This window comes from Erithacus rubecula (assembly GCF_903797595.1).
Source record: "Erithacus rubecula genome assembly, chromosome: 16".
In the NCBI taxonomy this organism is placed as follows: domain Eukaryota; kingdom Metazoa; phylum Chordata; class Aves; order Passeriformes; family Muscicapidae; genus Erithacus; species Erithacus rubecula.
In genome coordinates this window covers 15,365,575-15,380,514 of record NC_136668.1, presented here as the reverse complement: position 1 = coordinate 15,380,514, position 14,940 = coordinate 15,365,575, and the positions used below count along the sequence as shown (strand labels likewise).

Below are 14,940 nucleotides of genomic sequence, written 5' to 3'. Positions count from 1 at the left end.
GGGAGCAAAGTTTGGATCTGTGCTGTGCTGGGAGACTTTATCAACTGTGGCTCCTGAGAAATGTTTGGAAATGTCAGATGTTGGTATTTTGTGGCTTAGTTAAGAAGAGGAAGAGTTAAAAAAATTCTAGTATTTGGTTCTCCAAAGTTAATATTTGGCACTGGAATAATTCCCAGCTGGTGGCTGAGCCTTTTTGGGGTGAAGGAGAAAAGTACCTTGAGTGCTGAGGTGGGGAAGCTGTGCTGGGATGGTCTGTGCTGCTGCCAGCAGTGGGTGCATGGGGAAGGAGGCTGGCTGGTTTTGTCAGGAATTCAGAAACCACAGCAGGAATTTTTTTTGGGTGGCTTTATAGGCAGAGCTGGCTTGGAGAGTGCTTGATGTTCTCCAAAATGTGCTGGGCTCAGTCAGGGACACAGCAAATTGCAGATGCTTTGTGATTTCCTTACATTTGTCATTTGAGGGCTGTAGCAACATCCTGCATTTCTAAATTCAAAATTATCATGGAAAAACTATAATTGTAAAAGCCCTCAGCCCTTAAGATTCTCCCATAAAACTCAAAATATGCTCCAGTCTGAAGACCAGAGTTTTGTTATTTTGTGTTCTTGGTGTTAATTGTGAGTCTCTACCAGAGGAGTGAAATGATCTTATGGATGTTAAATAATCATGAAGTAAATTGGATTGATACAGTTTTTATTTGGAAAGAGGAAATGACTCCTGTATTGTTGTGGTTTACAAATATTTAAATGCTTCAACTAATTGCCGGCCTCAATTTTGAATGGGGAAGCAAAATCAAACACATGATGTGCTCAGAGTTTCTCACAGCACTTGCCAGGAAGAATCCAAGTTTTGAAAACATTTGGCCTGCTTTCAGAAAAAGATTTTAATGAGATTAAAAGAGAAAGAATGTGCAAGTTTGATTAGAAAGTTTGGCCGTGCTCTGACAATGGGTTCTTGCAAGCCAGCACAGAAAATGCTGTAGTTTTTAGGGGTAGAGTTATTTTGTTAAGAAACATGAAAAGTAGGAATAACTTGAAGTATTCCAGCACAGGGTTAGTGTCAGAGAATCCATCCTGCTGGACACATTGCAGGCAATTTTAGTGGCCCAATTTTCTCCTTGATTTTCCACTTTTTCAGCTGGTTATTTGCCAGTCAGAATTGAATTGAGGATTTAGTGGGTTGTGCAAAGCAACCTGATTTCAAAACAGAAAGTATCCCACCAATCTTTCACTTTCCTTGTGTCAGGGCTTCTCCTCCAGCTGGGGTGGAGAGCAGTGTTGGAATATTCTGGATCTTGGCAAGGCAGAGAGAACCTGGTGAATGAGCAAAGATCCATTTGCTTATAGGCACACCCCCAGGAATAGCTGAAATAAATAAACAAATGTGCAAATTGGGGGCTAGAATTGCTTCCAAAAGTCTCTTTGATTATCCATATCCAGCTGTCAGCCTCCTGTCACCGTGGTTTATCAGTAAGTAACAGAGCTGGGCTGAGGAGGCCATGGGGGGTGGGGAGGGGCAGCTTGTGAACACTTATTTTCAATATGACCTGGATCTGCAAAGGCTTGAGAATCACTGAGTCAGTATAAAGGCAATAAAACAAGCTCTTTTGGTCCTTATAACAATGATTGAAAGGCTGTTTTCTTTCTCATTTAACATGCAGCAAGGACATATGGGAGAAGGCGAGGTAACAATATTCCTCTTTAATTTTCTACTGTTGACAATGTCTCACGGGAGAAATAACATTTAAGTTTTTACTAGAGGGCAAAGTCCAAACTTGAAGTTTCTAAGGGAGCAGTTTCACATACATTTACATAGTCTGCATGCCATAAATCAGCATTTTAACTGGATTAGGGAATAGCTGAGGCTGCAGTGATCACAGTGGACATCACCTGGATGGTTTGTGACCCTGGGGGGCTGTGTTGTTGTATTTGTGTGTGTGTGGAGGAGTTTATTTTGGGAATTTTGGGTGCTGATGGAGCATAAGTGAGACCTGCTGGGTTCAAAGTGTGTGTGGAGTTCTCCAAGAGCAGCTGAGGGGTCTGGAAAGGGGGGTTAGGTTTGGGAATTGCTCCCTCCCAACAATACCTGCAGGATTGGGAAATCACATCCCATGTTCCTCAGGGAAAAACAGGGTTGGAGTCAATATTACAATATTTTTGTCATAGTAGGAATGAGGTTTGCCCAGCTACAGAAAGAGGCCTGTATATATATTGTGTATATATATATTATACTTGACTTTTCTTTTTATTAAAGGTGTGGAAAAAATTCTTGAAATTTCAAATAAGGCAACCTGACTGAGCCTTCCATTTTTTATTCATATCAATTCTATGGACTGTGGATTTTATTTTTTTCTTCCCTTTCAGCTTCTTAGCTGTTTAATTTTTTTTTTTTTTCATGGCAAATGTCTATATCTTGGTCAGATTTTCTATTTTCAAGATGTTCTCTTTTTAAAAATCAATTTCTTTCAAGGGGAGCAAGCAAAACCAGGATAAATCAACCTCACCAGTACATTTCTGTGGTAGATTGGGATGAATCCTGAAAAAGCAGACACAGTGTTTCACCTCATAGACAAAAAGAAATATCTTCTAAAACTTGTAGCACATCATTACTTACTCTCCCTATATATATTTATTCCTTAAATGCTCCTTAAATGAATAGAAGTTTCAGTTTGTTGTGTAGTTGAATATTGAAACTAAAGAGGGAATTCATGGCAGAGAACAGCTCCTGTGCTCTATTTATGATATTATACAGTGGCATTTTATAACAAAGAACTTTATTTAACAAGAAATATTATTAAGGAACTCCATGATAAAGGATTATCATAGAAAGATGCTGGACTGTGAGGGGAGTATTTCTCATTTTACAACATTTTCTCTTAGAGTGAGGCCATTAACAAAACTGTTGTAACACTGAAATAAAGTTGCAAAATTTCCAGTCTTTGCAGTAAATGACAGTGGGTTTTCCTCTTTTCCTCAGGTTATTTTTGTTACTTACTAGTGGGTGGTTTATAATATATTTTGATATCAGGTAATTTAAATGTGTAATAATTTTAACTGGTAGAATTCTTGTTTTCCCATTTCCACTTTGAAATTGTATCTATTCCCTGGAAGAAGCTGTTCACTGTAAAACAGTGAACATATATAGCCATATCAAGCCCTATATGATATGATATTGTGAATATCATATCATATATGATATGGCTTGATATTGTGAAAGGCCCAGAAACCAAATTGGCCACTCCCTTCCCTTTTTTATCCTTTTTCAAAGAAAACCTCATTGGAAACACAAAACATTATGGGAAGCAGTCAGCTCGAGCAGCCTTTAGAAACCCTGCCTTGTTCTGAGGAGGAAGCTCTGCTCTGAAATGAAACATTTGAGCTGCTGGATGATGCTGGGAACTAAAAGCTGCAATGAAATCAAGAACTGCTCATTCACAGGGCAAATCACTCCCAGTTCTGCTGATGCAGCAACTGCTGCATTTTCCCCAATTATTCCAACAGCGTGCGCTTTGTTCTGTTAGCATGTTGTTTTTTTTTCCCCGTTCCTCTATTTTTTCCCACCCTCTCTCCAGGTCAGTCCTCGCTGTTCCCCATGGAGGATGGGTTCCTGGATGATGGCCGTGGGGATCAGAGCCTGCACAGCAGCCTGGGGTCCCCTCACTGCTTCTCCCACCAGAACGGGGAGCGCGTGGAGCGCTACTCCCGCAAGGTCTTTGTGGGGGGGCTGCCCCCCGACATCGACGAAGGTAAAACCCTCCCCTGGCACCCCAAAAACATGGGGGGGGGGTTGAGATTTCTGTGCTTTCTGACACTGACCCCCAGCAGAGCTCTGCTCTTGATTTGATTGGAGAGAGATTCCAAATTTGAGCGATGGATGGAGTTCCAATGGTGGGTGTGCGGTTAGAATAGAATTGGGAATTTCACAGGGTGAAAGATTTGAAATTTGGGGTTTTTAGCATATAGTTATAGGTATAAAACAAGATGGGCATTCTTGGGCATCACCCCATCTTCCTTTTCTTTTTTCCGTTTTCCTTCTCCTTCATAATTTTCAGGTAGTAATTTTTAGTTTAATAGTTCTGCACCCCAGGTCACAGGTGTTTGGTTATTGGGTCAAAAGTATAAATAATATAGGTGTTAGTTCTTTATTGGACTGTTTAGCTTTAAAAGACCTTGTAACTAACTAAATTCAGCTCCATTTTGCTCACTTTTAGCTGGTAGCTGGAAGTGCTGCAGAACTCTCTGTACTTTAAATAAGATTTAATAAAAAACCAAGTCCAAATGAGAAATTAATCTCCTTCATGTTTTTAATCCTGACTCTGAGTGAAGGCAGAAGAAAATGAAAACACGCCACTAATTAGGTGGTGCAGCTAAACCCACTAAAAGTGATGCCTACAGGTTGTCTACAGGAAACCTTTTGTGTGCCAGCTCAGGGATGGGTGTTTTCCAAGCTTTAAAATGGAAATGGATCTTTCACGTGTCAGATAATTCAAGTGAGTTCAGGCTGTGGCAGTTCTGCCACCAAAGAACAAAATCACCACTCATTAAACTGATTTCAGCAGGATAAAAAGTGCAAAATTAAGTGAGCCAATATCACCTGTGGGAGCTCATAAACCCATTGCAATCATTTTACAGGCCCCAGCAGTCAGTAGCAGGAAAAGCTGCTCATAGTTTTATAAGGTCTGTGTGGGGTATCAAGTCCTAACCCTGTGTTTGGTTGCTCCTGTGAGGTTGATGTTGTTTCCAGCCATGATTTTTGTCCTGTGGTAGCTTCTGACCTGTGCATGGTGAGAGCCCAGACAGGAATGAATCTGTGCAGGGCATCCTGAGGGACCAGGGGCTTGTGGTGGGCCCATCACAAAACACAGGTGGCAGAATACTGCAGTTGTTATTAAAATAAAATTAAAAAGTCCAGGTGTTGTGAAGCTTCATTTCACCAGAGCTCTGTGTTCTGTGTGTATGAGCCTGCTGGGATAGTGATTAGAAGAAATGCAACAATAAAGCTGAAGAGTTTATTTCCTTAATCACAGAATTATTTTAATTCCCAGGTTTTTGTGTCAGAGCTTGTAATGCACTTCTGTGACATGGCAACCTGAACTTCATGTCACCCATGAGAGTAGTTGAAACTGGATTATCATAACTGTACAGATGCAGTGGCTCTGAATTAGTGGGTTATGAGCTTTTATTTCTAATTATCAGTAGAAAGAAAAGTTTGAGCTTTGGCCTGTCTTGTTTTATAAGGACTGCCTTGTCATAAAGATTCTGAGCACTGCTGTGAGCTGCTGAACCTGGAGGGTCACAGAATTTGTTTATAGCATGAAACTACCTGAAATCAATGTCTTTCAAATGCCTTAAGTTCAATTATTTTAAGCTCATGTCTTTTCCCTCCCCTCCTGTTCCAGATGAGATCACTGCGAGTTTTCGGCGCTTTGGACCTTTGATTGTAGACTGGCCACACAAGGCAGAGAGCAAATCTTATTTTCCTCCTAAAGGTAAATACCTGCAAACCAATAAGATGAGCATTTTAGAATAATTTTTGTAAGAAAACACAAGATTGGTCTGACAGTGACACACAATGTTTAGGGGGGAAAAAAGAGTTTAATCCTCGGGATTGTTCTAAACTGGTGAAGTTTCAATTATGGCTTTGCAGTTATTATTCACTAAAAGAATTCTTCCTTAACTTCCTGTTTTTACTTTATTCCATTTTCCCTCTTTCCCCCTGTTGTTGTACATGTAATAACAGCTTTTTAAAGGCACTAAATGCCTTGCACAGTCCCTCAGATGAACAACCAGAGCACTTGTGGGTTGGCAATGTGTGCTGAGAGCACCTTCAATCCTCTCCCTTCCTGTGTGTGATGTCAAACCTAATTCTGAGTTCAAATCTGATCCTATAGTCAGACAGCAGCAGTGATGGTTGTGTTTTCCCTTGGCCAGGATATGCATTTTTGCTGTTCCAAGATGAAAGCTCTGTGCAGGCACTGATTGATGCATGCATTGAAGAAGATGGAAAGCTCTATCTGTGTGTTTCCAGCCCCACTATCAAAGACAAACCGGTAGGTGCAGTTGTCAGGGCCTGCACAATTCCTGGGTGATAAAAACACAAATTGGCTTCTTCACATGCAGTTTTTTCTTGTCTTCAGAATGGTCACGTTAAAATTTCTTTAAGGTGTCAAAATACGAGAGAAAAGACCAACTTACTAGTTTTGAACTAGACATATGAAAGTTTTTTAGTCTAGTTACAAGGCCTGTTTTTATTAGAAAAAGATGTATTTACAGACAGGTATTTCATGCTTGCTAATGATGAACATGTAGAATTCTTATTGTCTGTAACAGATAAATCCTAAAAATCATATCGTGGATTTGAACTGTAAATAATTAATATACAAACAGTTGGGGGGCTGATGCAAGTTTGTCAATAGCTGGGGAAAATTCTGCTCCAGTCCTGTGCTTCAAATTTTGGCCAGCTGTAACCAAATACAAGGCAGCACAGTAACTAAACAGGCAGCTTTGGGACCTGCTGCACTGAGATAAGGCTGGGACAAGAGGAGCAGTGCAGATCTGGGTGAGCAGGAGGGTTGGACAGCACAGCTCAGTCACCATGAAGTAAATGTGTCAGCAGAGGGTGAGGCTTTTTTTCCCCAGAAATTTGGGTAACAAGGAAGTGGTGAAATTTAGCATCCTCAAATGGTCTGTCTTAAGAGAGCTCATTACCATTTCATTTTGAGAAATGATTGCTGAACAAGTGGTGTTTAGAAAGTAGAGCTGTTTTAGAAGTTTTCTTCTCTGTAGGACGCTGTTGTCATTTATATTACTGAGACACTTGAATTGTGAATGGTTAAAAAAACCCAGGCTTTTTGTCCATAGGTTCAGATCCGGCCTTGGAACCTTAGTGATAGTGATTTTGTTATGGATGGTTCCCAGCCTCTTGACCCAAGAAAAACCATTTTTGTCGGTGGTGTTCCTCGGCCCTTACGAGCAGGTACACGCTGCAGCGCTGGGGTGACACACGGGGGACACGAGCTGGGACAGGAGGGGACAAACCCAGAGCTGTGTGTGCTGTGTTTGTGCTGCAGTGGAGCTGGCCATGATCATGGACCGGCTGTACGGCGGCGTTTGCTACGCGGGCATCGACACGGACCCCGAGCTGAAATACCCCAAGGGAGCGGGGCGGGTGGCGTTCTCCAACCAGCAGAGCTACATCGCCGCCATCAGCGCCCGCTTCGTGCAGCTGCAGCACGGCGAGATTGATAAACGGGTAAGCACGGCCCCGGGACAGCGGCTCACTGCTGCCCTCAGTGCCGAGGGATTGATAAACGGGTAAGCACAGCCCCGGGACAGCGGCTCACTGCTGCCCTCAGTGCCGCGGGATTGATAAACGGGTAAGCACAGCCCCGGGACGGCAGCTCACTGCTGCCCTCAGTGTGGGAGATTGATAAATAAACGGGTGAGTACAGCCCCGGGACAGCGGCTCACTGCTGCCCTCAGTGCGGGAGATTGATAAATAAACAGATAAGCACAGCCCCGGGACGGGACGGCGGCTCACTGCTGCCCTCAGTGCGGGAGATTGATAAATAAACAGATAAGCACAGCCCCGGGACGGGACGGCGGCTCACTGCTGCCCTCAGTGCCGCGGGATTGATAAATAAACGGGTGAGCACAGCCCCGGGACGGCAGATTGATAAACAGATAAGCACAGCCCCGGGACGGCGGTTCTGTTGCCCTCAGGGCAGGAGAAGGAGTGTTGGGAGCTGCTGGTGCTGGCACGTAGGAGGTGGCTGTGAAAGTGACTCGCTGGAGCTGCTGGGTGTAGTGGGAAGTTGGTCTTTTCCAAGAATACTGAGCTCCCACTGTAAGGATTTCATAGAGTTACTGGGTTGGATGAAACTTTCAGTGTTATTGAGTCCAACCCATGCCCTAACACCTCAACTGGACTATGGCACTGAATGCCACATCCAGTCTTTTTTTAAACAGATCTAAGGATGGTGACTCCACCACCTCCCCAGGCAGACCATTCCAATACTTTATTATTCTCTCAGTGAAAAACTTACTTTCCTATTTTTTGGATATTTTCCTAATATCCAATCTGCATTTGCCTTAGGACTGTGCCCTCTCATTTTTGTAGTGTTTGTGAGATGCAGGGAGGGAGGTGCCTGCCAAGGATGGGGCAGCTCTTCCTCCTGCTGTGCATCCTTTGGGAGAAGAGGCAGAACCACCCCAATGTGTGCTGGGTGTCCCAGAGCATCCTGGTAATGCCTTGTAAACTTTTTACTGTGCCCTGCAGCCTTGCAGTCACCCTCCACAGCCTGTGCAAAGGCTGTGCTTGGTTATTTCATTCCTTTATTATTGTATTCCTTATTATTTTAAATTAGAGGAATATGCCAAATGGATCAGCACTTTGCTTTCTGCCCTCTTCATCTCTCTAAAATGTAACTGCCAGTTACTGTGATCTTCAGACCACAGTTTTGGGAAACTCAGATGCTCACGTCTCCTCTTGTAATTCATCCTTTGTCTCTGGATTTTTCCTACATGACTGTCACTGCTGATCTTAATTTTATAGTTAATACAGTGGAAAACCTCCAAACTTGGCTGATTAGCCCATTATCATTTCACTTCTGCCTTGGCTATAAAGCAGAAGAATTGTAACAACAATTTGACTGTGGGCCTGTGAATTGGAATGTCTTTGTTCTAATCTTGGCTCTGAAATAAGTTCTGTACAGCTTTGAACAAATAATTTGGGCTGCCCTTGTGCAACTTGTGCTTGCATAAGCAGACACTTGGGTGAATAGGTCCATTGAAGCTGGTGGAACTGCAAATTTAAGTAAGTACTTGTGAATTCTGAAAAAAAAATTTTGCAATCTATTTCCCCTTCCTTCTCTCCTCCCACTCCCTATTTCCTCCTTTTTTGTGCAGTTTTTGTGTGGAGAATCCTCAGAGAGGATTCATTCTAGGAGAGATCAGGTTCATGAGGGAGGTAAAAATTACAGCAACACTAGTTTTTATTAAAGTTCAATTTATTATTAGTTTTCCAATGCTGTTTTTCTGTAGAAAGAAAAAAGTAATTAAAAGTAATTAGTAAAAAAAGCGCAGTAACATGAAGGGATTTCCTGTGAAATTAGGCAAGGAGGTGCTGCTGAAGGGTGTGCCCTGAGATAATGCACAGGAAGGGTTCAGTGGCTGAGGCTCCCACCCTGAGTGGGGCTGATGGGGCTGCTGTAACTGAGGCTTTCTGCAACTGGGAAATGCTCAGAATTCTCAGAGCTGTGTCACACTCAGAATAAATGTGACAAGGACACCTGAGCTGCAGTTTGGCCCCTGAAGGTGGCTGAGCATAATTAGCACACGAAGGAGGCTTCTGTGGCATCTCTGTCCTTTCAGCACTTGGAGAAGGCAGCACTCCCCAAAAAATGCCCAACCTCCCACTGCCCAGCAGCTCAGGGGATGGGGAATGTGCTGTTGGCAATATTTTCCTGCTTCTGCTCTTCTGCAGATGGGCTGAGTTGGCAGGGTGGGGTTTTGGGCAATGCAACTCCAGCGCTGAAAGAGGAGAAAAACAGGTCATTAAAAATGCTGCTGTGCTGTGTCTGAGCAGTTTATGTGTCCTGTAAGCAAAAATGACATCAAACTACTGCAGTGCCATCTGGGCTGAGATAAAACTGGGTGGGTTTCAAAAGCCAGGAACTTGTGAGTGCTCTTCTTTGCCTGAGGTGTGTCCCAGGTTTGGAGGTGCAGAGAGGAGCAGCCCCAGGCCAGATGCAGAGATAAGAGCAGAGATACCAGTCCCAGCCCGGGGGTTTGAAAATGCTGCTGAAAACACCGCATTAAATGAACTCCAGGGAAGGTTCACAAACCCTTCTAGAGCAGGAATTTGTACCTCTATTTATTTCTGCTGTTCTGAATTCCTGCCCATCACCTGGCCCTTAATGCCAGCAGCGTAGGAGGGCATCAGTCCCGTGTTAAGCCTCTCATTTGATCCCAACAAGATCAGGTGGATTTCCTTTTGCTGAGAGGACTAAGCCATGGAAAAAATACAGAAATGAAGTGTTTATTTAGAGGATAAATTGGAAATTCAGACACTGAAATTTGCAGACCCACGTGCATTTTTAATCAGCAGTTCCAGTGTTGGAGAAACAGATTCCATTCCTGCCTGAAAAAAAGAACTGATTTTAACTGGGCATCAGAAATAACTCCCATAATTATCCAAGGTTTTGGTGTCAGCCAACAGGTTGTTTGAGGCTTTCTGTAAATCAGTGACACAGGTGTGAGACTGATGGTCAGCACTGATTCCTGGGGCTTTTCTTAAGGATCAAGGAGGGGGTGGTAGAAGTGTTGAAGTGAATTTTGGGGTATCACAGGGGGGGAAAATCTCTCTTTGCAGCATTCCCTCCTGCATGCTCACACGCAGTGCACAATGCCCCGTGACCCGGTGTCTGTTTTTCGGCCGCAGGTGGAAGTTAAGCCATATGTCCTGGACGATCAGCTGTGTGACGAGTGTCAGGGCGCCCGCTGCGGCGGCAAGTTCGCGCCCTTCTTCTGTGCTAACGTGACGTGTCTGCAGTATTACTGTGAATATTGCTGGGCTGCTATCCATTCCCGGGCCGGCAGGGAATTCCACAAGCCCCTGGTGAAGGAGGGAGGGGATCGCCCCAGGCATATTTCATTCCGCTGGAACTAAAGGATCGCTCGTTTGCAGGTCTCCAATGAAGTGCACTCTTCTGTTGTCCCGACTGCCCTCCCCAGCCCGCCCCTCACTCACAGCATGTCCTTTTGTAGTAGTCTGTAATTTAACAATAGTCGAACGAAAGAATGACCTACGATGGGTATTTTATAGAATCTTGTCATTGAAAACTGTATTGGGAACTCCTTTTCGTATCGATAACATGTTGCAAGCGAGTTTGCATTCTCTTGTCCTTTACTACCGAGAGAACACTTAATTTCCTGCAACGTTTTTCTTAGAGGAGAGAAAAAATATTAAGAGAAGAGAATTGAAACAATAGAGTATTTTGGTTTTTTAATTAAATTATTGTTAATAAAGAACATAATAATACTTTTATTAAATAACCATGTAACAATAACACTATCAGTCTGTTCTGACACTTTTCCCCCAGGGAAGCCTGTTTTTGCCTCTTTTTTTTTTTTTATTTTTTTTCTTTTTTTCTTTTTTCTTTTTTTTTTTTTTTTTGTTTGGACTTTGGATTTTTCCAGCAACAGATGAAGTTAGCATTTACCTACCAACAGGAAAGAGCATGTTTAAAGCAACAGAAATGCATGAGCAAAGTTGAAGCAGCACTATAATAATGATCTTTTTTGTTTGTATTTTTTTAAAAAAACTCTTTTAAGAGTTTTGAGGCTGAAATTTTAGCTCGGTGTGTATCAGACCGTGCCTCTGGCTACCACCCACATCCAAATTACTAACGAGATAGGCAGAGCTTACTATATTTTCATCAAAATGATTACATTTTAAGAATTCCTGAATGTAAAAGTTGAGTAAAGTTACTACTGAGGGGGGAGTGCACTTTGTTTTTTTTTCCTTTGAGAGAACTCAATTGTCTGGTTACAGCCCTAGATATCCTACCAAAGCTAGAGTAATGACAACTAGTGAACTGGCATTTCCTCTCCTGAAGGATAAATATATAGATTTTATTTTTGATGGCTATATATAACTCTATATCCTAATATACTAACATTCATCAGGGGCCAGCCTTTGCTCTCCATTTTGACGTGAAAAAGTAGAAAACCTAAAGATACCTCAAGGATATCACTGATTTTTACTGGAGTCTGGATATTCCACTGTGGCACACAAACTCCAATTGGCTGCTTATTGGTTTCCCATCTTGGCTGTAAAGTCAGATTTCGATCCCCTCAAATTTTGCTGTAACAAAGGCACCAACCCAAGGAGTTTGCAGATCCTGCTTTGCACCCTTGGCCGAATTTTGTTGCATGGGATGGTGCAAATGTGCAGATGCCTTTCTTACTGTTCCTGTAGAAAGAATCCCAGCTGAGATCCCAGCTCTTCAGAACTAATTGTGGGGAGATAAAGGTGGAAGTGCCAACACCACAAATTAACGCCGGCTTTATTGGAACTCAGTCCTGCCTTGAGAAGCTCCAGCCCGGGACACTGAACCAACGCTGACCAGTGGCTGCAGAGGGTTTAGTTTGAAACACGTGAATGAAGGAGTAGTTCTGAAAATTTGATTTTTAGTATATTTTTGAACTAAATGCCCTGGCCAACTTCTCCACCAAGGATGTAGCAGTGTGCAAACAAAGTGATTCTGTGGCAATCTCTGCCCGGCCCCAGGGGCCTGGGACCACCTGAGAGTCTCCCAAACCAAAGATTTGCCCTGGCACTGCTTGGAAAAACATCTGCTCCCTTCAAAGCCCCCCTCATCCCTTTCCCCCAGCCCCCAGTATCTTTATGAGAAGCAGTTTTTCTGTTCAATACAGGCTTTAATGAACTGATACCTTACCAAGTTCCAAAGGTCAAAATGGAGACATTTGCTGTCTTTTAGTCAAGTATAGCAAGGGAGCTGCTTTTACTGAAATCCCTGAAAATATTGACAACAGTAATGCAAATGCAGAGTGCTCTTGTGTAGATTGTCAGGGACTTTTTTTTCTCTGAAGTACATAATTCTAGTTGGAATGTTCCTTTCATTTTTTTAATGCTTGTAGGTGGCTTGGGGTGTGCTATTGTGCCGATCCTACCCAGCAAACAGGTGAGGTGGGTTTCCATTACAAGAAAATAACACTGTTTGAGAACTAGCTTTGAATAATAATTTTTTCCCTTTGTACATGACCTGCTGAATTTCGGTACAGTGTTTTTGTAGCTAACTTATTTTGTCATGCACATAATGTATATTTGTTATGCACTACTTTTGTATATCTTGTTTTTCCAACAGTGAGCATTTTTAGGCACACTTTTCACTGACGGGATATCTCTTTATGCAATACCTCAATTTTTCATATTGCAAAGAGTAGCTTTTTGTACTTTTATTACTGAGAGATCTTCATATACTTCATTTTTTAATATAAATAATTTTAATAAATTTTATTTTCTTATATTCTGCTTTTTATACATTTCAGTGCTCTGCATACATTTTGAATTATGGATGTTGTGCACTGGCAATGCTATTTTAGAATCTGCAGAGAAAAGAAAGCATGTTGCTTAAACATCTTAGCCCAGCACCAGGTATTTGGTGTACATATAATTTAAGAAATAGTATATGTAAAGTTGAGAATTAAAGAAGAAAAAAGCATGAAAGTGACAAATGACACTTGTCTTTAGACCCATGAAATTTAAATGCATAAATATAGTGTAGAAATTAAAAAAAAAATCAAGAACCATCAAAATTGTCTACCGCTTCTTACTGAGTTTTTAAAAATTATACACAAATGCAGACGTTTTTGGTGAATGTTTAGCCATTTTTATTATTACTAAAGAATCGATGTTAGGTGTTTGATGCAGAACCGTGTCTGCTCTTTTAAATTATATTTAAAGAATAAAAAGAGAGCCTGCTAGGTGGCAGGCATGTAATGTTAGTATGCATGACTAATGTAAGAAATCGTTATTCTAACTAATATTCACTTGTGATTGTGTGACAAGCGTGTTTACAGATCCTTTGGTTACACTTCGATTTCCAGGGCATAAACAATTTCTCTCCATTACTCTGTTCTTCACCAGGGCTGCCTGGGGCTGCTTGGGGTTACCGTGTAGCCCCAGGCTCATTAAGGTGTAATTAGCTGCCGGAGGTGGGCGGTGTTAATGAGCAGCGGCGGCGTTCCCGGGGGAGCGGCAGAGTAATTCCATGGTTATTTTTGCAATGTAAAATAAAGTGTTTCTGATTATTTTATATGTAAAGGAACCCCACTGCCCCGTGCTTTTTTGGTATAGTCTCTACTTCTCCATACACAGAACCTCTGCAGAATGCAAATTTCAACCTTGCAGTGACTGAATTTAGCGTTTTATAAGGATGCTGTTGGAAAGACTTGATAATTCACCCCTTGTGTTTTTGAAGAGTACAAACCTTCTGTTCAAAGGTGATTTAAAACTTGAATGTGATGAATTGTGGCAAGTTAACTTCAAGTTATGTGCAATACCTATTTCAGACTTCTGGAAGATCTTTGCAGTGTAATTCTTTGTTTTTAATTGCAGACATTTAAAAATGTCATTTTCTACTGTTCTAGTAAATCCTCTTTCTTGCTGGTGTTTCTAAAGAAAAGAATCAGAAATCAATCTTTCTACTAATGTAAATTTGAGATTATTTTTAAAAAAAAATGGAATAAAACGTTTTGGTCATTTGCTTTATTTTATTATCTTATTTTAAAGCTACTGTGATAGCATTGTAAGAATTGGGACAATATTGTATTCAACTGTTTTATTTTTTATATTTTTAAATTTTAAAGTATAATTAGTTTTTATAATTTTCATCAGATTTTTTTGTTATATTTTTTGGAAGTGAAACTTTTAGCAAGTGGGTGTCTAGTTTTTACTAATCCCTAATATGTTTTTCCCCCAATGTATTGCTCATATTATCAGAAGGAAAAGTTATTTAAGTATGTCAGTTAATTGTACTACTTGGCTGAATTTCCATATAGTTTTTACTGTGTATGGGGAGGTTGTAGTATTTATTATAGCATTTTAAATAAGGGTAATTCATTTTTTATTAAAGTCATTTTCACGTTTAAGTTCATATTTTTGTATGTTCTACTCTAAGTTATATAACACAAGTTACTTTTTTTAAAGAGTTCATTTGTTGAAGTGCTAGTGAAAATTAATGTTATTAAATAGTTTGCAAATGACTATTTATACCAGTATGCATATAATTTTTAAATATTTGTAATGTGAGATGTTGAATGAATAAAACTTTTAACTCAATGTTTCTCCTTAACCTTTTTATTTTGAGTTTCCTGTAGGAGCTCGTTCCTTGGTGGCTGAAGCTCGTGGGGCTTGGGG

General features: G+C 41.3%; 1 protein-coding gene across 1 annotated transcript in view; it reads left to right on the top strand.

Moving 5' to 3' along the window:
* CPEB4 (cytoplasmic polyadenylation element binding protein 4) overlaps positions 1–14,862 on the top strand; it is a 37,865-nt gene extending 23,003 nt beyond the window's left edge. Inside the window, exons 3-8 of the mRNA XM_079319995.1 lie at positions 3,569–3,742; positions 5,396–5,485; positions 5,928–6,046; positions 6,858–6,972; positions 7,067–7,248; positions 10,438–14,862. Of these exons, the coding sequence (XP_079176121.1) occupies positions 3,569–3,742; positions 5,396–5,485; positions 5,928–6,046; positions 6,858–6,972; positions 7,067–7,248; positions 10,438–10,665 (908 nt within the window). The 3' untranslated portion in view covers positions 10,666–14,862. The remainder of the gene's footprint in view (positions 1–3,568; positions 3,743–5,395; positions 5,486–5,927; positions 6,047–6,857; positions 6,973–7,066; positions 7,249–10,437) is intronic.
* The last annotated feature ends 78 nt before the right edge of the window (positions 14,863–14,940 follow it).